Source organism: Diadema antillarum, unplaced genomic scaffold (genome assembly GCF_040938485.1).
Source record: "Diadema antillarum isolate AM-2024a unplaced genomic scaffold, OU_Dant_1.0 seq00000310_RagTag, whole genome shotgun sequence".
NCBI lineage: Eukaryota > Metazoa > Echinodermata > Echinoidea > Diadematoida > Diadematidae > Diadema > Diadema antillarum.
Window position 1 is genome coordinate 660,801 of NW_027271331.1, and position 26,700 is coordinate 687,500.

The window sequence follows — 26,700 nt, forward strand, 5'->3', positions numbered from 1 at the left end:
GAGGTAGGCCGATACGGGTCAACCTAATTTTGCACATCAAAATAGGTAGCTGGCAGGTACTTAATTGCGTGTATAAGTGATTTCCAAATCACCTTTTATCAGATTTTGTTATACTAATGAATTGTCAAGACATAAAGAGATAATACTTCAGGGGGCTTCTGCAGAAACGGGGAGGCATATAGCAGCCCAAGCTTTTTAACATTCAATATGTCACCATGGAGCTACATGGATACACTGTATTACCATGGAGCTACTAACGTAGCTCCATGGTATAATACCAAGGATACGATCACTTTGTGCGCGAAATTGCCAAGGTTACATGGTTGCTAGGCTGTGTAGCCCGGCGGCGCGGTGTGGCGATAACATTTTTTTTTTCTCTGATTCAATGGATGGTTCGCTGGAATTTCTAGCTAGGCGGGCGACGTACGAGCACTCCGAGCTGTCCATGGCGGAGTCCACGTGATGCATCCACACCCTGGCGACGAGCGAGAGCGAAGCCGAGACGGTTTTCATTAAAGTTGCACTACCGCTTTTTCACAGGAATTCATTCGGGTGGGTCATACAATTTCCAGCTAATCAATCTGTACGTATTAAATGTGGTCATATAGAACTCTGGTTGTTTACCACCATGCAGTACGATAGCTACTAAATGCCTTTGCATCTAAACGATGAGAATATTAATCCCAACAGATAAACGCATGATTATGAATTCATAAATGACACAACATCGAATACACCGGCCAAATGTATAAGAATGTGTAACTACAGTCAATCGCCATGATTTACATGCTATTTCACAATAATTATGCAAGTCTGATTGTATTCTTCGTATCAATATGAGCATCGCATATGAGATACGCATTGTCATAATTGAGGCTGAGGATGTATAAGCCCTATCTACATGTCCATTCAAATTCTATCGATGTGAGACAGGTTGTCTGGTATAAGAGCTATTTTTTTTTTCTTCATCTAAACAGATGATGTGCATCCGTGTATATGTGATGAAAATAAAATCTTTGACTCACTTGCTTGACTCAGTGTGCTGACGTTACATTATCAATCGATGAATTATTTATACATCTCTCAGTCATGACTGCCCATCAATATGTTCTAACGCCGATCTACATGTCTCAACGGGAAGATGCAACAGAGTAGAGAGTGTGTGGTTAGATGAAGGGAGGGAGGGAGAGAAGAGAGGTGAATAAGGAGAAAGAGGGATCGAGTGAGGTAGAAAATATTAATAGAGGAAGAAAGTAAGAGACGCAGATGGAGGAAGAGAGAAAGAGAGATCAAGGAAGGGAGTAGATATGTAATATCATGAGAGGGAGATGGTTGAAGTAGGGATAAAGAGAAATTAAGAGATAGATAGATAGATGGAGAAATATACTTGCCAGGATTGCAGTATAAAGAGATGGCTGCGGGAGATGGAGAGGAAGGTAAGGGGGAGGAGAGGGGAGGGGATGGGGAGTTCCTTGGGTAAGAGACAATCTCAGTGATGTGAATGGTGCTTATTGAGTCTCCCATGTCAGTGCCCCTCCAAAATGAGTCATGCACTTCTTCTCATGTTTTCCCGCCATTAGCATATTTGAGTCGTCTGCATTCCATGAGGTTGAATGTTAAAAACATGCCACGTGAACATGATTCACTAATGCCTGGGTTTCTTATTATCGTCAAGCTATCGGTGTCCCAGCGAGAGTAACAATCTTACTATTCGGCACATCTACAGCAATCTAAGATTTAAATTCATGCTATAGAAACAAAACTAACACCCATCAGAGTGAAATTTTGTCAAAACTATGTGACCATCTTTAATACTCCTCCTCTGTACAAATAATTGTATTGCTGATGTCGTCATCAGCGATTCCAGTCCCTCCATGTCTAAATAATATTCAACGGTACTACCGTTATCACGAACGCCTCGGCATCTAACAACTTTCTCTTTAAGACGGTATTTCGCAATAGCCTTGCACCCACGTGGATGCTGGCTGGCATCCTCAACTGGTTTGGGGCAGTTCCTACTTCGCGCGGCACTGCCGTTGCTTCACGACGTCATTACACATCGAAACAGCTGTTCTCTTTATTCCTTTCGTTTCTTCCCCATTCATTCATTCATCCCTCGCCTCGCTCTGGTTGTTTGTGTGCGGGCACCGTTAACTTGTTTGTCGATCGGGCGACATTTGGATATGATGCAATAAATGCTATACGGAGGATTGCGCGCAGTAATGAACAAAGGGAATAACTATTGTACACTGTACAGCTGTTTCTGTCGTGATTATGAACGCACGCCCATCTCACGATCCCTTCGAATGAGTCACGGGGTTTCTTTCTCTTGCGTCCATCGCACGATCTTTCCAGGGTTGCAACATTGGAAATTGAAGAAGCGAAATACCTGGCTCGCATTTCAAAAATATGGTGCAAAAAAATTGGTCTTTCTGGACACATTTTAGTAGTACATGTAGGCCTACATTGTTAGCATATTAAAGGACATGAAGTGTTCATTTAAACAATAATAATATAATAAATGATCCATAATTACTCTCTTCTGTGTTATTAAAAACAGAATGAGAGAAATATTTTAAGCTCTTGTAGAAAACAGATGAGAGCAATTTCGTATCACTTGCGTTACGATCTAACTCAACAAAAGTGATGACCTAGCTCAACGAGCTTGTGGCAAATGATATTAAAATTGTGTGATAGCAAATTAACAACTTTGCTGGCCACTTCAGAATTGCATTATCTAACAATGTAAAATAAACTCGTATTGACAAACGAATGTGTCCACTTCATATTGCAATGTGTTGCTAGCGAACATCAGAAATTATGAGAGCACCGCTGTACAGCTCACTGCATTATGATCAATAGACCAGTGGTATTATGGAAATTCGAATACAATGGGGTTTGCATTAAACCATGGGTTAGTCTCGCTGTAAACGTCCGTTTATCTTCCCCCGATCCCGAACAAAGTAGATATGTGAGACTTAATTTTGGTAGTACATTGGACAACACATTCTGACTGCCTAGTCGACACGTCAATTTAAAGCTGATTTACCATCCATGTGCAAAAATCATGATCGCTGTACAAAAGAAACGGACAGGGTGAAGCCCCTAGCAACACCATGACTCAAATGGAACGGTCCGGTTCCATGCATTGGTTCGCAGGATAGAGCGAATCGCTGCTCGCGCTCGTGAAACTAGTGGGTGGGGCTTATATATATGAATATTCAGTCTTTATAGGAGTATGCTCCCACTGTCTCCCGCATAGAAGTCCGACTTATAAATGTAGGCGATATATTTGCTGCTTCACTTCTCGAGCCATATTGTGTGATGTTGCCGCTTCCCCCATGGTTGATAGGAATTAATATTCTCTGTCCCGTGGTACATAGCCCAGGAGGTGACTTTTAACAGGTAAGTTGCATTCCAGCTATGCCATTTTCCTTTCATTTCACTGTTAAAATCTCGTTTTTAGTCGGTCTTTCTGAGGCAAAAGTGGATCTACCTACCATGCATGGCCATAGCCATGCGAGGATGTCCCATTTTACTACTCGCTCTTCGATCAGCTGTTAGGCGATCAGCTGATTCCGCTATGTCAAGAGTGGCTGTCGCGCGCTGAATAGAGCCGGGTATTGCGAAACAACGAATTCTTTCTACCTTGCTTGGCTTCAGCAGGAAAGGAAGCATTTCGACTTTGAGCGATCAGAGCGACTGTTCGAGAAATTAATTCTGTGGCTTCTCTCTAGTGGCTACTTAGCTTGTTTTTCGTGGACGAGAAGGTAAGTCTATGGTGTGATTTGCTTGTGAAATTTGTTGTAGGATCGGTAGGATTCACTCACTGAGATGAGAGGTCTGAGAAGGCGGTTTTCAAGAGGATGGATCGAGAAAGATGGCTGTTCATGATTAAAAGAACGGATTGGGCAGAAGACAAAATGGCGTGATGATATCTCAAGGCAGACAGTATTTCACTGCAAAAAAAAAAGAAAGAAAATAAGTATTTCGCATCGGATCGTTCAAGATAAGATTGAACTGTCATCGTTATTGAATGCCAGTATGTGAAATAGACAGAATCAGCTGTATCGCTTGATGACAAGAAGAAAGCAAAGCGTGATGGTGGATCTTTTTGTCTTCAGTGTGAGCAGCTAGCTGCGGTTATGCACTCTCTCCGCCTCGCCTAGCGCGGCCTTGCCGTAGCAGACGATTGGTGGTGGTCGGGCATACGACGTCTGTGGTTTTCATGTCGCAATTCTGGGCGCTGGCTGGGCGACACGGCGGGATGGAGTCCGCATGGAACCCACGTGGAATAGATCCCAGTCTCTTTTATGCAGTTGTATGATGATTGCCATTCAACCACCGACTCGATCAAAGCGTCGAGAAATGATGCAGACATCGCTGTGATAACGTCAAAAAGTGTAATTCTGTTTGTGAGCATTGGACATACAGTGGATATTTGGAAGAGAAGAAATCTTTCCAGTTGAAGATATTGAAGTACATGTGCTCAATTATTTCATAGCATGCGCATCAGATATGTGCTTGCCTTAATTTTACATCTGTTGCAACTGCATGAGCAGTTACTAGTATTTGATTAAATGACCATCAGCTAAAAAATATGGAGGTGTTGAGTGCTAACTTAACTGTATTAAATAAAAGACAATCATTTTTTTTTTTTTGTACTGGTGCGATGGGATGGATCATGTATAGGTTGTAATCGAACTTGTATGTTGCAAATGATCACAATCATGTTTGCTCTTCATGATAGAACAACTACAGGTACAGTTTTGAATGAGAAGCAATGTGTAGTGCATTCTTTTAGACCGCATTGCATTCAAGGCCTCTTCCATGATGCATTATCATGTAGTAATGGTTCTGTTCCCATTTCTTAATTGTTGGTTTCTGATTAGGAAATTGATTTTATAGGGCACATGGTTTGGCTCAGTAGGCCTACATGTATGAAGCAGATACATCTTCTTCTGAGGAACTTGACCATGGTAGCCAAGTTAAAACATTTAATAAATTGCATGTTTCCCAAGCTGTTGGGCCATAATTTGTGACATATTTTTGTAGACACTTCTTGTTGGAGGTAATAGGTATATGGATTAGAATAATGCACTGAGGATTTCAAGTGTATGGTGCATTAAATAGTAGACTGCTAGCTAGTAAAAATTAGCAGTAAAGTAATACTTCATTATATATTACAGCTTCATCCAATTCTCATACATGGTGGGTATTTTTACCCATAGCAGAGGAGCTTGAAAGCTTTTTTGAAATATCTTTGCTCCCAATGTTCAAATTTGCCCATGGATGTCAAATGTGGAAAAATTATGTCACAATTTGTATCCTCAATTGGTAATAGCAAATAAACATGAATATATGAATTTTATACTAGTCCTGAGATGTGTGCCTCTAACTGGCAAATAGTGTTAGATTATATAGCAGTTTCCATTTATTCATATTAATGAAAGTGTATTTTCTTATTTCCCCCCCCCCCCCCCCACACACATTTGTATAAAATTTATATGAAAGCATGGGTACACAATATGTATGTCAAGTGGACCCCTTTGAAAATCAGCTGTGCTGAAAGGGCTATCCACCCTATACTGCTGGAAAAATACTGAAATAAATAAACTCTAGTAATTAAAGCAATTAGAATAAACAAAACTTAAATCCCCTCACATTCATGTAGCAAACAGTTTACAGCATTGTATCTGACATTTGATATAGTGTTGCGCTTCTAATTCAAGAATCAATTCTTTGGGAATAGAAGTGGGTGCAGTCACATTCATGAATGTTCCACAGTTCGTGCTCAGCAGGGCCCCATTGATGAGGTGTGAATATCTGGAATACGGCCAAGGAGAATGATAATGACTTGGAATAACGTTCCCTGGCTCTCGCATTTTGAGAACATTACAGAGAGGGGCGACTGACTTGTTTCAACATGCACAGAAGAAATAGCAATATACTTTTAGTATCTTTCTTTCACAAGGGAATATATTCACATAGCAGTCATCAGGCAAGGGGTTAGTGTGAGAGGTTCTTTAGACTTGTATCTTTTCAGTGTCATACTGTTTCTGTGGGAAGGTTTGCATGTGATACATGCTTAGGAAAACGGTGTGGTAGATATTTTGTTAAGTAGTATAACATTTTCAAGGAGATAAAAAAAGAAAAAGTATGAGAATGCAAAATATTCATTTCTTGAGTACTTTGTGTGCATACATCATGTAAAAAAAATCCTCTACAATCTGAGCATTAAAGAAAATGAGTGTATAAAGTGTAATTTTACAGAGAATTTAGAGTTCTTTCTTTTTTAATCTGTATCTAAGCATAAATTTTCTCAAATTTATGGAAGTTCGCTGCTGCTGTCTGAAGATCACTGCAAAGCACCAAAAAAGGACACAGGTGATTTCCATGACAGTAATATATAAGACTGAAATAAGTGGTACACCTGTATCACTGAAAAAAATGTAAATGCATCTCTGCCACTGATTAAAATTTCAAGTCTTAATCACTTTTTTTTCATGTAACACTTATGAAAGACATATTTACACCATGTCTTTCTAACTTGTAGATGCATTAAACAGCAGTTATGGTGGGAAATCCCTTTGTATTGTAAGCTATATAACTCACTCTAACACCTGATCTGGTATTTTCCAAATGTTGACAAATTTCAGCGTGCCATTGCAACTATTTCCGTGACAAAGATAAAGAGATCTAGGTGTATATGATTGTGCAAAGGCAAGCCTGACATCAATACCATCTCTTTTCAAGTCCACATTTGTACTTTACTCCTCTGAATCATAAATATATTTATGTATTTACTACTCTGAATCATATATAAATATATAAAGTTATATATGTTCTCTCTCTATTGCTTAGTGTGTGAGTGAACCGAAAGTATTATAGCTCAAGCCTGTGTAATAAGCAAGAAGTTGTTTGTTTGTGCATCTCTGTCAAGTCAGTGTATTATTTGCAGTGAACAAGCAAGAACAAACCGTTCGGTAACACACCAGAGTGGGGGACAGGCCAGGACACGCTGCAAAGGGGGAACAATAGCACCCACGCCTTTGTTCTTTTGGGAGGGACACTGGTTTTGTCTTCCTATTAGGAATGCAGCATTTTCCAAAAATTGCATGCTTCTTGGGTTGACTTGAATCAATTTCAATGAGGTGCATGTGCTAGTGAAAAAAAGGGAACATAGTACTTATTTGGGGATTGATAAGGGTAGAAAAAATGTGCCAGGTTTTATGGAAAGCAACTTGGCATACAAGACAATGTGTTACCTCCTTGTAACCTCTTCATTTTGACCAAAATCAATGATGACTGTCCATTGCAAGTGTGAAGTGCATATTGATGTAGCTGTGTGCTGAGATGAGTACATACTGATTTACTAGTGCTGAGATATATTTATTGTTAATTCTGCTTCTTTTTTTTCTCACCACAGAGCTGACGTTTCGGGTGTAGTCAGCTAACGACTGCCTCTCTCAGTCCGAGGAGATTCTATCATTTTTGAAGAGCAGAAGGCAGCACTACCAATCACGATGAAGCTTCCAACGTTGGAGACGGCCCAACAAGCGCCGGTACTGGCTGGTGGGGACGATGATCGTCGAGAACCTCTTCTTCTCCGCCGTCCTGCTGGGATGGAGTTCGCTGCTCCCTGTTCTGCTGTCCGAGGGTTTCTACAGCACCAAGTGCAAAGAGGGTGAGCGAATTTATAATTGGCGTCACATGTGCTCGGCGCGTGGCACATGGCCACACTGTGCTGATGTGCTTTCCATAGTGTGTGTGTGTGTGTGTGTGTGTATTGATCATGCACATGAAGATTTGTGGTGTGAATTGCATTTTCTGTGGTCACTACATTTGAGGCACACGCGTAGGGAGCGGTATGTTTCATTCATTCTGTATGCACAAACTGATATAACAGTGAAGACGTCTGGACTCGATATGAATGTACAATAAGGTGTAACAGTGTCATGTGTTGTGGAAATTGTGGAGTCGCTCATAAAGAGCACAAGTTGAACCAAATAAAGAACATCTAAATGTCATCATGATGTAGTGTTGTGATGGGGTAAAGATGCTTCAGATGCGACCTGTGGCAAAAACTAAGCAGATGGTCCCTAAATTTAAGTATGAATCAAAGTATTGTACATCTGCCATTTACACCTGAGGAGGTTTTTCCTTTGCCCCTGAGTGCAATGGCAGGCATCTTTCCCTCAGACATAAACTTGACACTGGATAGCTTGTTTTGAACACACCGCATCACGTGTAGAAGGCATGGCCAAGAAATTCATATCTTTGTTGGTGTTTTTTTCCCCCTCTCCCTCTTCTCTTTCATACCCAAGAGATTTGTATCGTGTGATGTAACACAACACCACCTCAGGGACTTGAAAGATTACACCAGGCAATCCCTGGGAAAAAAAAAGAACAGCATGGAGCACTCCTTCTAAAACATGGGGGTAAAGCTATTGGCATCCTAGGAAACCCCTCCCTCCCCCCCCCCCCATCCCTTTCAAAAATGTTGACATTTTCGCCCAGTTTATGAGCAGGGTCATTCTTAGATTCCCCCACCCCACCCCCTCCCAATTTTTGTAGCTGGCTAGCTGGCTAGCTTCCATGCTATCCCCACCCACAACAAACATGGTTATGCGGGGGGGGGGGGGGGGGGGGGGGGTAGAAACACAAGTAGGTCTTTACCTCACAGGGTCAGGACCCCAGCATAATTTTTTTTTTTCTCCTCCCTGGTAGGTAGTTTCCATGGCACTTGAGGTCATCACTGCATTTAGCAGCGCTTTCTCCCTCTCTTTCTTCATCCTTGCCTCCTTTATTTCTGCTTCAATGATTTATGGATGCGGTAGTACCATTATGTGTTCCAGGGTTCCCAGGGGGGAAATGAGTGCAGAATTTGTTTTTGCTCCCTGCATGGGGAGATGCATGTGCCTTGAGTGTTGGAATATAGATATAGTTCTACAACACAACATCCTTTTAATTTCGAGCAAACATTTCCAATTTATGGAAGAGTCGAAGGGAGAGCTATTGTGTGTAATGCATATGGGTAGCTATGGAATTGTATTGGTTTGATGTTCTTCATTACAAGTAGCACAACTTATGCATTTAATATCTGTTTCATTCTTGTCCCCTCCCCCTCCTCCTGCTGTGTGGTGTTCTAAACTTTGCAACCTGTCAAACTTCTGGTGTCCTGCCAAATTTTTGCTTATCTCCTTTAAATGCCTCACTCTGTGATATGACAGCTTTGTAGGATGAATGTCTAAACTGTAATCTTGTTTTCAAGGTTGTTATCACCCTCAGGTTGCAAAGTCCAGCTTAGATGGGGAGGGGGGGGGGGGTTGCAGGATGAGTGGGAGATAAGGTGTTTGTGTCAGTGCAAACTGGTATACTTGGTACCACATGATCACATCAGTCTACCCCTCTCCCCCCCCCCCCCCCTCCCTTGACATGATGGGCTGTCACAGACATCAAACTCTCTGTCATATGTGGAGTAGTATACTTGATAATGAATTATATTCACCGACTCTAGGAAAAATAAGAATGCATTCTAGCTGCTGTTGCGCCCAATCTCGTTGTGCCTGGTTTATTTTGAAAATGTCGCCACATTCCAAGTTTTGAACATGTAGACCTATATCTGCATAGAAGTCATTTCATTTTGACAGTTGTTATTGTGGCGTCCAAATAGGGAAGGAACTATTGTTGATGTAGAACAGTCGTGTTCCCTGCACCATATTTCAATCCCGTATTCACAGACTTTCTTTTCTATAAGACAGATCTCTGGAAAGATTGTAAACAACCCTTTGTATTCGAAAGTCACTTATTTTCGAGATGTCAGGTAAACTGGTTTATCAGTCCATTCCCTCAAGTTAATCATGATGGATAGCTTATCTTGCTTTATTTTCCCTTTTCCTGACCAACATTTTGCATAAACAGTTTCAACAATGCAATGTCAGAACTCCACTCAGAATGTCTTTTCAGGCCCAGCTGTTTTCTTTGTGCATTTGCTTGTTATTGTCCAACTGCACTGCCTTGAAGTGTGTGTGTGTACTGAGCATGTCTTTACATTGTGTGGTGTGTGTGTGTGTGTGTGTGTGTGTGTGTGTGTTTGTGTGTGCTGGTTGCAACTACATGTGAGTGCATGTGTGCCTGATAAAATTTGTGCCTTTAAAAACTTAATTAGCATACAATCTACCCTCCCTATGGAATAGTCCACTTAGTGAAGGTAGGGGGTTTCTTCTCGGCAGGGGTCCCTACGTTGAAGCTTAATTGCACCAGGGTGCTTTTAAGAAATTCTTTAAATGGAGGTCATTTGAATCGGAAGAAATGAAATATCACTCCATTTTCTCATGAGAGATAATTATCATTTATTAGAGAGAAAATGCATCTATTTTTCGGTGTGTGATTTTCATGTCCTTACCCATATGCCATTGTTGAAGCTTCGAGAGGGCTGGTGTTTATCCAGTGCCCATTCAAGGGTTAAACCTCCCTTGGCCCCTGGCAGCTCAGAGTTCTGGAACCTAATCAGCTGATACAAACACGCATAGAACTTGGAGAGGTAGTAAACACATCCTTCTGCGTCACAGACTTTATAAAGTTCTTGTCAAATGAAAGGATCATTTCGTTGAAGAGAATGATGGGGGGGGGGGGGAGGAAGGAGGCTGTAGAAAGCTTAGGAGATGTCTTGTCAGCAAATATTAAATGGTTCCATGCCTAGTTTACATCTTTACAATGGTATCCCTCCTGTGGTAATCAAAGGAATTACAATGAATTTAACACAAAAAACTACCACAAGATAGAGGACAAACATGCGGCATAGGTTATATTTATATTTTTTGCCATTGCTGTGTGACTTATGATACTGCAGATAACATGGTAAGGATACTGAAACCAGTGTAATGACAAGGCTGAAAGATAAAAACAGCCTTTTTTATACATCTAAGGCCAGTGAACTCTTTGTTTCTCATTAATAGTCACCCTTTCAGTTTTCATGTCCATAATAATGTGACCCACCCTGATAAGGTATCCTGCACCCTCAAAGTCGATGGTCAACCACAAGATAAGATGTGGTGGCTATCAGTGTGATACTAGTTGCCCAGGATATCACAACCTGTCACACTATGCATTTAATTAGTTTTTAGTGCATTCTTTTCGCATTTTATTCAGCCCTTGGAGTCATGTTGAGTGAGTATAGATGCACAGAGTTGGAAAGATCATTGCTCTTTGTCTATGAGTCTACCCTAGATGGCGCTACAAGTACAAGGTCAAGAGGCGCCATCTTTTTTTTTTTTTTAATGTTAAGCTCTCACGACCATGATTTCAAGATGTAAATGCTGCACACTGGCACTGGTCCGACGGACCAGCAAAAAATCATTGTCGGACCAGTAACTTTTTCAGGAATGAACCAATAAAAGATGAAAAACTGGGTAGGCCCTACTGGTCAAACAGACAGGCGGACCAGTAGAAAAAAGGATTTAGTGTGCAGCCCTGCATTAAAATTGCACATGATTAGTTGATCACTGGTGATGACACTGACAGACCAGTGGCCCTTCTCCACAGCATCCTTTCTCATTATGCAATGGGTCATTGAGTGCAAGGTCACTCATCCCATCCAGCTCAAAATATGAGATGCATTATTTTATCAATACACATGCATGCCATCCAGATTGCATCATTAGAAGTAAAATTCAGTGTGCAGTAAGATGTAGGGAGGTTGTGGGTGTGACACAGTTAGGTCAATGGTGTCTTCATTTCTCCATAATGCCCCTTACATGTTAGGATGTGCTGTGAAAAGGTATTTGCATGGAGCCAGTTCCATGGTATTTGTGAAGGTTAAATTCATCTCCCTACAGATACTTAATGCCTCAAAAAAGTATTCCAAAATATCTTACTTCGATAATTCAAGGCATGTAGGGTTTCCTATGTCTGTGTTACAAAACCTAAAGCATGTTATAACAAGTCATAATCATTAATATGAAATATGCAAAGAAAGACTTCTTTTTGGAATCATATGGATGCATCATGCATTCTGGGTCATCATCATCATCTTTATTTATAGCTCCTTCTTTTTTTTTCCTCCTCCGCGCGGAAGATCTGTCAGCAAGCATATACCTTCTCCCCTGCATAATGAACCCAATGTTCCTACTTCTATCAGCTGCAGTGAGAGCGGAGAGCATGGGCCCCCTCGTGAACGGGCATTTTTTAAACGCGAGGAGGAGAATCCCTCGGAATAACAACACCGCGATCCAGGGCAGTCTAGCCTCAGCTGCTCCCCGGAACGTATAAATGCAGAGCTCTCGTGTTTAGCCCCCTCTGAATTCATAGATTAGGGAAGAGGTGTGAGGTGGATGGGGAGGATGGACAGCATTATGGAGAGAATGTGTGTGTGTGTTTGTGTGAGTGTGAGGGGGGGGGGGATCAGAGATATATTAGAAAAAGGATAGAGCAATGGTTATATCATTGAGATATGGCATCATATAACATGCTTAGATATGCAGTTAAAAGATAATCAATGGTGCATATGATATTATCATATGTTGTGAGATTTGGGGGAGATGCTGTGTCAATCCTGCTGAAAATACTTAATAATGTATATCTGTCAAACCTTCTATTCATCCACATACCTGTCTATCTCTCTTTCTATCTATCAATCTTTCTTTCATTTTTGGATGGTTAATTCCTAGATGGAAAGGGTGGCATAACCATATCTCCAGCTGTTGTGAAGATGATCACATTTATTCATCCACTCTGCTGTTATCATTTCTTTCTGTCCTTCGACCTTCTCTCTTTTGTTAATTATCCCATTTCGTGCAAGACCCTGGTGGCCTGCGTTTGAAGTCTATGGGCATTTCAGAATTCAGCATGGAACGGGTTAACATCTCACCATCCTCAGTTTAATCCTTTTCCAACCACCACCAGCAAAATCCTGTGATCTTTGTAGGTAAACAGCTGGCAGATGGTAGCGAGAGAGCTTACAGATTACACATTTCCCTATCATCCAGGGATCTCTAGCAAATGAGCCTTGACCCAGCTCGGACTGGCCACCACCACCATAAATCTTGCTGGCTTGCTCTCAGAGAGGGAGAGCCAAACCAGATTGGCCATAGCTACAACAACCATGCACATCCACATGCACTGACATGTGTGTGCTGTGTGTGTTTGTGTGTGTGTGTCCACTTGGGTACTTGTCCAGTACAGTATGTATGTTTATTCTTTATACTGAGTCAATAATCTAAATCATAACACAAGTGGCAGGTGCGCCAGGATATATTCTCTACGTGGAGACTGGACTTCTAAATGAGCAAGGTGTGGGCATATAACAGTGCTAGGTTTTGTGAGGACATAGGGACTTCTGCTCATTTTGGCTGCAAAATATTTGCCAGGATAAGTAGCTTGAAAACCGTATGACAGATTGCATTCCCCAATCTGAAGCATTTGCTTGATTGATTTGATATTCCATAATTTACTATTGCCCAGGTCAATAACATCACTGCTTGTGAATGCAATACAGCATTGATCCTTACAAAATCTTTTGTTCCATGTCAGACTAGGTCAGTGAAATCATGTATCACTCTTTAGCTGGTTATTTGCTAAAATGTGTTGCATTTAGATAAAGAAAAGAAAGATAGGAAAGCAGCTACAGTGTCCAGCATATTACTGTGTGTGTTGTAGCTGTGAGTCACTGTTTTATAGAGAGAAAAACATGTCCATAAGCCACCACTGTATCCAGTACATCGCATAGCAATAGGAGTGTGGTTTGTTAGCTTGCTTATTATTTTATGCCTGAGTGGGAGAATGAGATGGGGAGAGTCATTGACTGTAACGTTAGATGACCTGCATAACCCACATGACCAAGGTTAACTGTTTCTCTAGCAACCTCCTCTTCCTATGAAGTTGTGAATCATACAGTTACAGTATTACCATACCCTCGATCTTGGGGGTATAGTGGAATTAGGGTTTCTTTCATCTGCGAGCTCGAAAATAGAAAACTCCTGACAAGGAGGTCACCAGGACTTCACCCTGCTCTGATCACGAGCAAAACATGGGCATTATGACATAAATAACCTCCTCTGTGAAGTCCCTTGCATTTGCAAAACATCCCTAGAGCTCTAGGGAGATTTGTTTGCCCTATTTCTGCTCATTAACATACAAGTGGGAAAGTCTTGGAAATAGGGGGCTGCGGAGGTAGGAGCAGGGAGAAAAGCAAACCCTTCATTTGCATGCATTAGGAAGCAACTCTCCGCCCTTCTCATGAATATCCATGTCTTGAAGGCAGTGTGCTTGTCCCGTGCTCAGTCCAGTGCACCAATAGGAAACCTGTGACCTCAGAGGAGCGGTCACCGTTGCTTTCAGCCAATCACTTTCTCGCCTCACTGGCTAACCAAGCACTCAGGGACTGCCTCGCAGATATTTTATGTTGATGACTTTGAAGTGTGCCTTTCAAGCATGTGCTGTGTGCCCTTGTGTGTGTGTGTGTCTTTGTTGATGTGATGTCAGAGTTACAGCTGTGTGTCCTCTTGCAAGAGTTTATGTTGCTCAGTGGGGGAAAAAGTGGGGATGGGGCTTTGTTTTGTACGTGGTGCATTGAAGTGTGACAGGTAGAGATAGAGGGGGAGAGAGCTAGAGTGAGCAAGCAACCCTGGACATACTGTGATCTTCTGATCTTGTCGTCAAGGGCATGATTTCAATGCTGGCTGGATGGACTCCACCATTGTCCTGCTTCTGAACTGGACCGTCCATTTGACCCCGCCCTCAAAAGCCAGCTGTTGACAGGGGGACTCTCAGCTAGCTAGCTGGCTGGGAGTTGAGAGTATTGTATGATACCCTGGCAATGTCAAAAATGAACCAATATGAGAAAGCTGTTACCGTGCAGCTCACTTTTTTTTTGGATTCTCTGTTTACAGTGCACTGAAATTTTTACAGATGACATTTCTCAGCAACCATGATGTAAATATAGCTCCAGGGGTTGCACAGAGCAGGGAGAATCTAGAAAATTGTTACAGCAGCAGCCCTGGATATTTTATTTTTTCCTTGAGAGAGAGAGAGTATGAGAAAATGTTGGTAAATGTCACTGGTCATGTGATTAGTGCCAATGGGTAAAAGACAACAAAGAGAAACTGGATCAAGGTTTAAACCTCTTCAATAGTGATGTTTTGCTAGTAAAGGCATAGATGAAGTAACATCTTCTCAAACCATTGGTGAGAGAAAGAAGGGTGTTATTGCAGAACAAAGGAAGCCATGTGAAGGAATGGTATTCTGCACCTACATTGGTAATAACCCCTACAACAGGTATCACAGCCAAGTTTACCCATGTATACCAGGTCAGTGGCTGTTGGAGTCAGGATTACCTTTTCACTTCTTCTCCATTTTCTTTTCCACAGGAGACCAATTGGATGGTAACTCAACAGGGCATGGAGCAGCAAACACCACAGATGTGCAATTCTACGACGAGGACGGGACGACCATGGTGTACGAGGACTCGTCGTTCGGCGCGACGACCCTTCCAGAGGAGAACCCGTATGGGAGGCCGACCTATCCGCGCTGCTCGGGACAGGATGAGGCTCTGAATCTGGCCTTCACCATCGGGTCGTTCCTGCTCAGTGGCCTTACGTTCCCCATCGGTATGGCCATGGACAAGTTTGGGTCCAGGCTGCTTCGGATGATCGGAGCGTAAGTTGTCATCTCAGACAAAACACTCCCAAAAGTAACTCTTGAAGATAAATGGTCACTGTTGATGCATTCATGACCCATGCAAGCGGTTACACAAAAGACATTTATATTTGTTAGCAGATACATTGTATGGATGGTTTGAACATTTTTAAGCATGTGTGCCTGTATACCTATCCTCATATGTCTGCAAAGAATATATACACAGGTAGATAGAATAAGAATTTTGTGAATGTCAAATCTTTTAATGCAATACATGTTTTATGTTACCACTTGAGCACACACACATCCAGTTTGTGATATATACCACAAGATAATATGTATGGATACACAATCGATGGCACTGTATATATACATGAACGTTATGCTTTCGATTTGGAATATATACATTTGTGTATACATAATCCCTTTGGCATACTGAATGTTCTATGTGTGGACTGGTATGGTCACACCACTTACTGAATATGTCCATCCTGTTGTCCATCACTTCCAGGTTTATGTTCATCGCCTCCTGTCTCATCTTCGGATGGACACCCATCGATATGTCATACATGATTATCCCGGCCGTGTCTCTCAACGGCGTCGGTGGAATCATGATCACCTTTACGTCTTTCCAGGTAAAGAAAAGAATACATACATTGATATTTGATTGATTATTGATACATATATATATTTTTCTTTACAAGGAAGTACATAGAATTGAAGTATATAGAAGTACAGTACAGTATATATAGAGAGAAGTTATAGAATATAGAATATGGAGACATGTTATGAAAAGTGAACAAAAAGATATCTGACTTTTTATTCGTGTCTTTTATTGCTTCAATGTTTGTAATTCTTTGCCTATAACTGATTGAGAAAAATCAATATATTGTAAACAAACTAATAGATCTGAATTGAAATGGAATGAAGAAAGTTGGTACATATACATGTAGATATTATGTGTATTGTCAATTCCAAGTCCTATCTTTTTTATATATGCTTTGTCACAGTTTATGTAACAATATTTCAAGTATTTGTGGATTTGTGGAACCTGGAAACTGAGCAAATTTGTGATTGCCCAAACAATCTTTACTTTGACCATTAACCTTTTCACGTGCAATGTCATGACACGTACAGCTGTATGATCTGTTTTAGAGTAGAAGGATTGTAATGTGAAAATCACTCCACTTGATGTTTGTTGAGCTTATGCAATATTCATCCATCTAACCCAACTCTTTACTCAAAATTCCCCAGATTGCCAACTTATTTGGGACCAAGCGCTCGACGGTCATCAGTCTCAACATTGGTTCCTACGCATCGGCGGCCATCCTGTTTCTCATCCTGAAGGTGAGTGACCAATGGACGTTTGACCATGAGTGACCCCTTATCATTTTCCGCATCCTCTTCTTCCTCTCTTTCTTAATGGGAAAAAGACTGTGTCATACAAGAAACATTATGGGAGAAGATTGGTTCCCATGCCGACGAGAGCATTTATGGAAGTTTCTGTGTTGTTGGAGGGGATAAGGGAGTGGGGGAGAGACAGGTTTTTGTTTATTACACAATAGCCATTGCTTATCAGCCATGGCAGGATATTTGGAAAGATAACGACAGAAAGAATAATAGGGAATGTATTAGTGGTGTCCTCTGTTTGGTACCCAGAAGGAAATGGCATGCAGTGGACCGTTTGTCGAATGTTGGAAAGCGTGTCAATGTACTAGCAAGTGCAGAGATTGTCTCGTTTTGATGAAAAAAAAGAATGTGTCTCTGTGACCGTGTTTGTGTGGATGTGTGTGTGTGTGTGCAAGACGTACCACAGTATTATATGTTGTCTGGTTACAGCATTCTCAGAGAAGAGATGTATGTTGTCAGGCTTCATGAGATCTGTATTCGGTCTGCGACAAATGAGTAGTGCAGAATAAAAGTGCAAGAGAAGGAGATGGCGGGCCCATGGGTTAGGCAGAGGAATTCATCGGTGACTGCACTAATGGGAGGTCAGGCGGGGATATGCGCTAATCTGATACTATTTGTGCCTGCTAAATTGTTACTCAACTCGGATCTGCCCAGCAGGAAGCGATGCAGGAACAATTCATTTTGTGAGCTGCGGAGGGAACTCGTTTGTCTTCTTGATTGTCATTTAGGTTTCTGCACCCTTGTTAGTCTTAGGACATACCAGACTCGATTTAGAGCCGTAGGGATGGCCTGCCTGCATGGGAGATAATTGTTTTCACACCTAATTGGATGGATATGAATGACACTGATAAGCCACATATTTTACAAGTCTAATTTTTCACGAATTGGGACTTCTCAAATTCACAAGTGGTTAAAGTCGCGATCGTGAAGTACAGTATGGAACAGAGAAAAAATATGCATACATATCACATGAATGTTGGAATCAAAGTTAATATTTTCGCATGTTTTTGAATTCACGTATTCGCACCCTACTCAGGATTTTGTGAAAAATAAAAATCCTCATAGAATATATGGCATATACAGTACATTACCTGCATAAGGATGAAAGCACTGCACTTTTATAAATGTTTATCAAGGCTCTCTGTAGTGGCATGAAGAATCATATCGCTCAATCTTTTCACAAATAGAAAAAAACAAAAAGCAACTAATCAAAACAAACAATGCCTTGAGGATCGTCTGCCTTTTGGGGTTGAAGAAGCCAAGAGTTGACTGTACCCTTTTCTTACCTGACGGTGACTTTGAGACTTTGAGACTTTGAGAGCATTGTGCATACGAGGTGTGTGTGTGTGTGTTTTGCGAGAAGGAGGAAGCGTGTCTTCTGGTGTGAGAGGAAATTTAAGGACTCGACCGACCCGCAATTGGAAGACAAAGAGAGAATCCGATAGAACTCGCCCGATATCAGCTGGAACAACTTCCTCTGGTGCGTTAGAGAGCGAGGGAGAGAGAGGGAGAGAAAAGACTGCGAAATGGTGGCAACAGCTGGTTGAGCAGAAGGGCAGAAAACTGTTAGTTTTGGCCCCATTCAGAAGATAAGCCCTCTGGTGGAGCGTGCTGCCAAATTGGCAACTTTCTCGTGACTTTGACAAATCAGCTGGGTGTGAGGGAATCGGTGCACTTTAGTGTGCTGGAAAAGATCAAATTCAGGCTTTGACGCTTTCGTTTCTGTGCTAAGGACGGATGGCGAGGAAATGTGCTTGTAGCAATTGGTGTAATGACACCTCCATGCTCTTGTGGTCAGCTGTTTTGTGAAAAAAAAAAAAAAAAAAAAAACAGAGACCATGAAAGTTTCCTGCAGTGGATTATAACCTGTAGATCACCTTTATGAAATAAGGTCACCATAATGCTTGATAGATTACAGTCAAAATCAGCTGTCACAAATGGTTGCCATGATGAGTAGTTTCCACAGTGTTCCAGATGCAACAATTCCAAGTTTGAATTTGTGCTCTTTATTCTCTAAGCAGACAAATCAGAATTTCACATTGATGTAGAGGTTTGTGAGATGATAATTAATTATCTTAGCAAAGAAATAATTTTTTGGTATTCGGTCCTGTTGGAAATAATCTATTCCTTCTTCAGTTGAGATACTATATCATTCCTTTCAATAGTGGTGATTTTTGAGATATCAGACTGCAAAGGGAAGACATGTAGGTGATTATGATTCATGTCTTCTCTTCTCTGTCCTACAAGTGATGTTGAAATACACTTGCAACGTATTTTCAGAAGAATTCCAAGATTGTTAACACAGCTCCTTTGCTTTTCTATTTATCCCAGGGGCTTTACGATGCGGGTGTCAGCCGGTCTCAGATGTTCACGGGGTTGGCCTGTGCCACTCTCTTTGTGGTCATCAACTGTTTCTTCAACATCCCCAAGGAGCCAATCCCCGACCCTGAAGGATCCGCCTTTGGGTAAGCTACAGTCTCTCGTCTTTCTCTCTTCCATACCCAGCTGCCCCCACCCGGTCATTATCATATTCCCAGCCCCTTATCTTATTGCTTTAACAAAATCCCAGAATTTAATTATTGTTTGGCAAGGATACACCATGATTGATCATGCATTGAATGTTTGATAAAGAATTAGCATATGTAAGGGGCAATGTTATAAGGCAAAAGATAGATATATGAATAAGAGAACAATGAGAAGATTTTTGTTCCCTTCAGAGAATATTTGTAGTGTGCATGAACAAAAAAGGTTTGCTATGTTATTTGTGTAGTGATTATCTGTCAAACAAGATATCTGTTCCCAAAGGTTGGACATGAAGTGGGTCAGAGATATGGATATGTGGTTCTTGATTTCATGAGGATATAAAGCAGAGGTCTGTTCCATTGTCTGAGCTGTAGGCAGGAAGTCGACCACAGGTCAAAGTTGACTCTCATTACATGTATGCTGCCCTCTCTTGACGATCACAGCATGCACTGGCAGATTCTGAAGATCAACCACAAGGTGACGGGCAAGCAGTTCTACTCCATGGTGACCAACGTCGGACGCAAGCTCAGCATCACCGACGAGGCAGCGGAAGAGGCAAAGCAGACGATGATCCGCAAGGGGAGCAAGATCTACTCATCCCAGTGAGTTTTAGAGTGACAAATGGACACATACATACTAACACAACACACATATCACCTCCGAGGTGTCTTAAAGTGGTCCTTTTGATAAATATATACATGCAGTCATGTGCAAATTTCTAGGAGTAATCATTTATCTCTTTCTACAATCTGACCACAAAGGCATATTTAATCTTCAAAGTATTTCCTCTTGAATCTTAAAAATAGATGTGCAAATGATTTTTTAAAAAGGGTTCCATTAGATAGAATAAATGTAAATGCATTTTATGATGATGATGATGAGAGTTTCCACATTTTGATGTCAAACCTCACGTCATGTCTTGTTTGATTCCCTTACCAGGCTGAATCTAGCAATTGAACTGAAGGAGCGCAAGAAGAAGAGGAAGGAAAAGACCCTCCTCCACTCCATCTGCAGTCCCATCTACCTTCTCTCGCTCATCGTCATGTGCATCACCCAGCTCCGCCTTCTCCTCTTCATCGGCTCGCTCACCCAGATGCTGCAGATCGTCTCTGGAAACGATGTGGCTACAGGTTGGTAATCGACCCCCCAAGTCTGTATTGATGTTTTCGTGATGATATAATTGCCACCTCGGCATTATCATCAACTTTTATTTGAAGACTTTGCGTTTAAGATAGTGAAACCTTTGCATGAAGAATGTATAGAATATGCCATCCCATTTGTGATATCCTTCACATATATAATTTCTTGATGCAGGTAATGCAAATGGAATCAGAAAAATGTGTCAAAATCTTGGCTGTTAGAATGTAGGAAATAATTTGTGGTAGCTGCTTATAAACATATTTATTTCTAACTTTCTGTTGTCTTCTCTTGTTTCTTCACAGTGGACCAGTACATCTACTTCTTTGGTCTGATGCAGATTATGTGTCTGGTAACCAGCCCCCTCATCGGCCTTGTCATGGATTTCCGCATCAAAGAGGTGTTGCAGGCTGCCAAAAACAAGGAGCGTCGTAGCAGCCGACGGGAGAGCACGTCCACGCGCCGCGAGAGCCTGACCAAGAAGCCGAGTTTCAGCAACGGTGACAGCAAGAGACCCAGCATCATCAGCCTCAATGGTCTGATGAACTTCGCCAACGGCGACGCCCGACGGCCCAGCAATGGTTCGGTAGCCAATGGCCACACCTCCCGCATCAACAGCACGGGTAGCGACGTCGAACTCGGCCTCATGGGCATGAACGGCCAGGCAGGCGGTGTCCCGACCAAAGTGAGGCACCCGAGCACGTCAAGCACATCGAGCAACGACAGCCAAAACCCCAAACCACCGATGAGCCTGAAGATTCGCAAGCTGTACAATTCAAGCTACGCCTTTTTCATCACGGGCATTCTCATCATGTTCTTCGGGGTCACAGTCTTAATACCAAATCTCCAAGTACAAGTAAGTCTTTAATCTGCTATGTGACATCCTGTCCATCTCTTAATATATCATATGATATTTAATTACCTCAGTGTGCAAAAGCATTTACCTGAAACAGATCACTTTCATTAATGTAAGCAGACAATACTAGGAAAAGACACGGTAAAATTTATGTAATCAAGCCAATTGAGTCTTTCACTCAATTGAGGATGAAAAGTTATAGCTGGTTGATGTTTTGAGCAAATTTCTGTCATCAATCCAGGAGTGTCGTGTGCACAAAGCATGAAAAAGAAATGAAAATGCACAGAGGGTAAAGTCTTACCACCTCTACCTCTTTCTCCTCCTCCTCCTCCTCCACAGATCATTAGCTTCATCCTTCACACCATCATTCGAGGCTTCATCCATTCATCAGTCTGTGGCCTCTACGCCATCACGTACCCTGCCTCGCAGGTGGGCAGTCTCATCGGGCTGCAGTCACTCATCTCGGCGTGTGCCACGCTCCTCCAGTACCCCATCTTTGTCGCCATCGAGGGTCCACTCAACAGGGATCCATTCTATGTAAGTAAATCATGCTTTTAGATAGAGACCACCAGCAGAGTTGTCCCCCCCCCCCCCCCATATACACACACTGACACAGAGCATGCAAACCACATCTAAGCCATTTACAACCAATACAAGCACCATTACATCCTGTGAAGGCTATCTCACCTAGGCCTACACCAGAATGTCCAGTCAAAAGCGAATAACATGCCAAAGCCAAACAAAAGCAAAACAGCATAAGATGTGTGTTTGTATTGAAAATGCCATCATTCTGAGATGATTAGGATGGCGACCCTACAATTGTGAATGTGACTGGTGGTACATTATGCCCTTTGATATGGATCTGACGTATTTTCCACTCCCTCCTCTGCCCACCCACCCCTTCTCCCCCCCCCCCCAAAAAAAAAAGTAAGATAAAGGAAAGATAATGTTTTGAAGAAATTTTAAGCATCTGATAGATTGCTTCCATACGGTATGCCGGAGTAGATCTGGTAGTGTTTATATACCATGGGGTGATAAAGTGCACTCTGCCATTGTTTTGTGGTGAGTTCATTTATTGGTGTGGACTCTGCCGTCCATTTTTCCACCAAATGGTGGCTTCGATGCAAATGACGTGCAGAGCCAGGAAATGACGTGGGATATAGTTGTTTCCATGATGGGCTGTCTTTCCGCTTATACCTTAACTACACTTAACCAGTAATTGAATTGAATAATATGTGTCATTGTGTTTGTGTTTGAGGGTGTGTGTGTGTGTGTTAAGTGTGAGAATTTGTGTGTTCGACCGCCACCTGCCGGTTCCTGTCCGACAAAAGAAATACCCTTGACTTCTCGGTGGCGGGTCATTTCACTAACAGCCCGATAGACAAAGGCACAAAAAGTGCACAGTTTCCTGTCTGACTGAAGTTTACATGGTCTTTTGCTGCAGATGTGTTTGCTGTGCAGCAGTATATGATGCCCATAAACCAGATGTTTGAAATCAGCTGTCAGATAGATTGCATATGGTCGCGAGCAGACCGGTTGTGGGGTGTCATTTATATAAGAGGGGAGTGTTTGTAAAGATTGTCAAACTGTTGGCGCTCTTCAAGTCCTGATGTATGAATTGTTTTCTCAATATTGCGCAAAACATGAAGAAATGTTATTAACAAAGACTATGAATAAAAGCCTGACTCTCATTTGAAACAATATGCTAAAACAATATGATGAAATGATATGTTGGAACAGTGGATCTAGCTAACATTTTGTCCTTAGGGTAATGTTAAACCTCACCCAACAATAATGGCATGGAAGCTTAAACATCTGTGGTGTGTTGTTGTTTGATAAAATTTCAGTCCCTTTCCTACACTTGATAAGGCCTCCCCTTTATCGCAGAAGAGAGGAAATGTGTTATTTCAGGGTAGATTGACTTCTAGACTTTCTTTTAAAAAAAATGTGGTACCGGAAAGATAAAGTAATGGAACACAACTAAAAGCTATGGCACTCCACAAAAATCATTGTTTCATATGGTACCAACTGGATATGAGCATTTCTGATTGCAAAGACACACTGGAATCAAGATTAAGTGAGCCCTGAGTTTGCTTTGCTCCATGTTGCCGTGACAACCCCCCTGGATTAGAAGAATGATGGGATCATAGTTGGAAGGAAGTGAATTGTAGAGAAAGTAGCTGTTTGCAAAAAACAAAAAACCAAACTATATATGGTAACATAAATTGGAGCATGACGAGAGTTCTTTCCGTACTCCTTTCTGCCCTTACAGATGTAAACAGGAAAGTGGTAGATCCGAGTGTACTGCCGTCTCTGGGCTTATGCTTCTATTTATGGAACCTGGGAAGTGGGTCCCTGGGATCTTTGTCGAGATGTTTCTCGCATGACCCAGTCAATTTCTTATGCCTTTCTCTCAGCTCATAAGATGCCTAGGGGTTTGATGTCTCACATTCTCTTCATGCAAATGGTTTCTCTGACTCACGTTTGTTTTTGTTTCTTTCTTCTTAAATTTTTCTGCTTTTTAATAGGTCAATGTCACCTTGCTGGCCATTTCGGTGCTAAACTTCGGTCTTCCAATCTACATGTTCTACCTCGCCAAGAAGCTCAGAAGGAAACAGATGGCGGAGCAGGTCCCCGACGAGCAGAAGCTCATAAGGTCGCCGACGAACAAGAGCGCCCTCGAAACAGTCCCCGAGCACGTGTGAAGCGAAGCGAAGATGGCCGGGAACCGAGATTCTGACCTCACATTCTTTTGACCTCACCGACGCGTCATTTTGAGCTGTGGACTTGTGGTCTGCGTGTGAAACACACACAAAAAAAATAGAAGCTGTAACAGCTTGTGGTTTCCACTCTTGGGGGTGAGAGTGTTTTAAAAGGAAAAGAACGAGGAAGCACTATAACATCTAAGTTATGCTCATGGTGTCTGGAAAAAGCAAAGTCTTCTCCTCTATTTCCATCTGAGCCATAATAGCCTCTCCTTCTTGACTCTATATTTTTTTCCTCACATCGAACTTGTCGATGCATAGAGCCTTGCTTCCGGTGACTGGATATAGCACATCAGACTACCACGTAGAACAAAGATATTGCTTCTCTGGACTTCTTCATCATTTCTCATGATCTGAAGCAAGTGTACTCCATTCAATGGAAATAGCTGTGCAAGAAACACACACAGGGGAGTATCTCATTGTGTGTGTGGAGTATAAATTTACTTGCAACGTCTCCATCACAAGCATAGAGAAAAGAACAAAAAAAAAAACAACTTGCCAAGCACATTGTTGGTTTGTGCATTGACTTATTCATTCAGTGTCTAGCATAGATCTCATGCCTCACAAAGTTTTTGTCTATGCCTCCACCACAAAGAGTGTCAGGGGCATTAGGCCTATTTGTTTCCACCATTTTGTTATCAGTTTTGAATATTAAGGGTCATATTTAAGTCTTTTTGCTGTATATGTCTGTCATGATGAACCCATTTTCACTTTTGCTGTTCATTCACAAGCTTCATTTGCTCTTATTTCTTGCTATGTGAGCTCAGCTCAATAAAAACAAGTGGTGGTTCAGACTTAAGCAGTGTTGTATTAAAACCAGCCAGTGAAACGAGCCCATGTCAATGTATTGGAAACAAACTGCATGCTAAAATCAAAAGTTGAAAAACATAATAAGGACGGTCTATTTTGCGTACAGTCCCCAAGTTGTTGCTGAGAGAAGTCATTCATTTTTCGCATCAACTGCTCACGTCCCAAGTGAACACGTTCGAAGTTACAGCTCTTGACAAACAAATGTGTGTGATAAGTACAGATGCTTCAAATGAGACATATTTTAGCTGCATCATGTTCTGTTATTTTTATGTCATACGAGTCTTCGGAACGTGTCTCTCATTGCAACAGAAAGCCATACAAAAGTTGACGATGTATTTCCTCGTGTGATGTAGAGTAATACAAACTTGCTCAGGTATACACAATTCTAGATCCTAGCTCTCTGATCATGTGCTGTTGTTCAATGTGGTATGTACATATTAGATTTATTTCTCTTGATGCTTTTTGTTGTTACAAGAGCAGGGAAAGTTACAGTGATATTGTAAAATTATGATATGAAAAACGAGAGAGTGGATAAATGCTCAAACATTGCTTGAGATGTATTTGTATGTGGCCTTATTGTGAAAGTACTGAACGTCCTCTAGTGTGAAAAGTGAAAAACAAGCAAGAAGAGATACGAACAATGGGCAAATGATTAACTGTGGGTGACACACAAAGCATTTTATTCCTTGGGTCATTTTAGTTTTACTGTATTTATAGGAGAATCATGACAGTAACCTGGTATTTGCAAATGTTTTAGTGGCTATGTGTCATTCATTGACATACTTGCACCCTTTCTTCAAAAGTTTGTATCAGTGTAAATGCTGCATTGTTGCTCAACACATGAACACTTCTTAGCACCTTCATTTTGGATAGTATGACTAAGTCTGTGACTCCCCTGTAGAGAGCATATGATTTGGATATTGAAGTAAAGCCTATTTCATAATGTTTTTAGGGGGTTTTTTTTGGTTATGTAGCATAGGAAAGCATTGTGAAGTACTCCCAATATTGTTTATGCACTGTTCATGTAGGTATACAGCCACTTATGCCAACAGTTTTGTATGATTCATATTTGCAAAGCTGTTCTTAATTTATTCAACATACATAATATCTATGTATTGCTTTGTTTATGCCAGTCTTCATGTGAATAAGAATTTTCTTCATTTTTGTAACATTATTGTGGCTGTGTTAATAGCAGTCACAGAGGGAGTGCGATGGTATGATAGTTCACTAAGTGTATATTAAGAAAGATTGCTTTATATTTGTAAGTTCAAGTGTGTATGAGTGAATAGTTATGCTGGTCTTGTTGTAAGATTTAAAGACAGCGTTGAAAGTATTCTTAAAGTCTTTCTTATGAATGTGTGAGATTCTTCTATTGCATTCCAGCAGAGCTAAAATGGGTGGAAAGGGGAGGGGGGTATGGGAAGAGAGAAGTGGGGAGAGTACGGCAAGGATACTTCACTTACATGAGGAAGCAGAACAAAAAACAAAAAAAAAAAATGTGCAAAGTCATTATCTTAATGTTTTCTGTTTATCTTCATCATTTTGCCGACTATGGTGTGGCTT

At 41.4% G+C, this 26,700-nt stretch overlaps 1 protein-coding gene across 1 annotated transcript; it reads left to right on the forward strand.

Annotated features, from left to right (window-relative positions):
- The first annotated feature begins 3,316 nt into the window (after nt 1-3,316).
- LOC139730416 (large neutral amino acids transporter small subunit 4-like) lies at nt 3,317-26,585 on the forward strand. The gene is made up of 11 exons (XM_071641276.1): nt 3,317-3,405; nt 7,430-7,687; nt 15,369-15,657; nt 16,148-16,271; nt 16,891-16,983; nt 19,378-19,511; nt 20,013-20,171; nt 20,509-20,699; nt 21,012-21,562; nt 21,902-22,099; nt 24,091-26,585. The coding sequence occupies exons 2-11, from the start codon at nt 7,585-7,587 to the stop codon at nt 24,265-24,267; spliced, it is 2,019 nt and encodes a 672-aa protein (XP_071497377.1). The 5' UTR covers nt 3,317-3,405; nt 7,430-7,584; the 3' UTR covers nt 24,268-26,585.
- Nucleotides 26,586-26,700: the final 115 nt, after the last annotated feature.

Excerpts from the sequence above, each read along its gene's own strand:
- LOC139730416 (XM_071641276.1), top strand. The coding sequence starts at position 7,585 with ATGATCGTCGAGAACCTCTTCTTCTCCGCCGTCCTGCTGGGATGGAGT. Across the intron at positions 7,688-15,368 it reads CAGCACCAAGTGCAAAGAGG|GAGACCAATTGGATGGTAAC; the intron begins GTGAGCGAATTT and ends TCTTTTCCACAG. Across the intron at positions 20,172-20,508 it reads AGCAAGATCTACTCATCCCA|GCTGAATCTAGCAATTGAAC; the intron begins GTGAGTTTTAGA and ends TTCCCTTACCAG.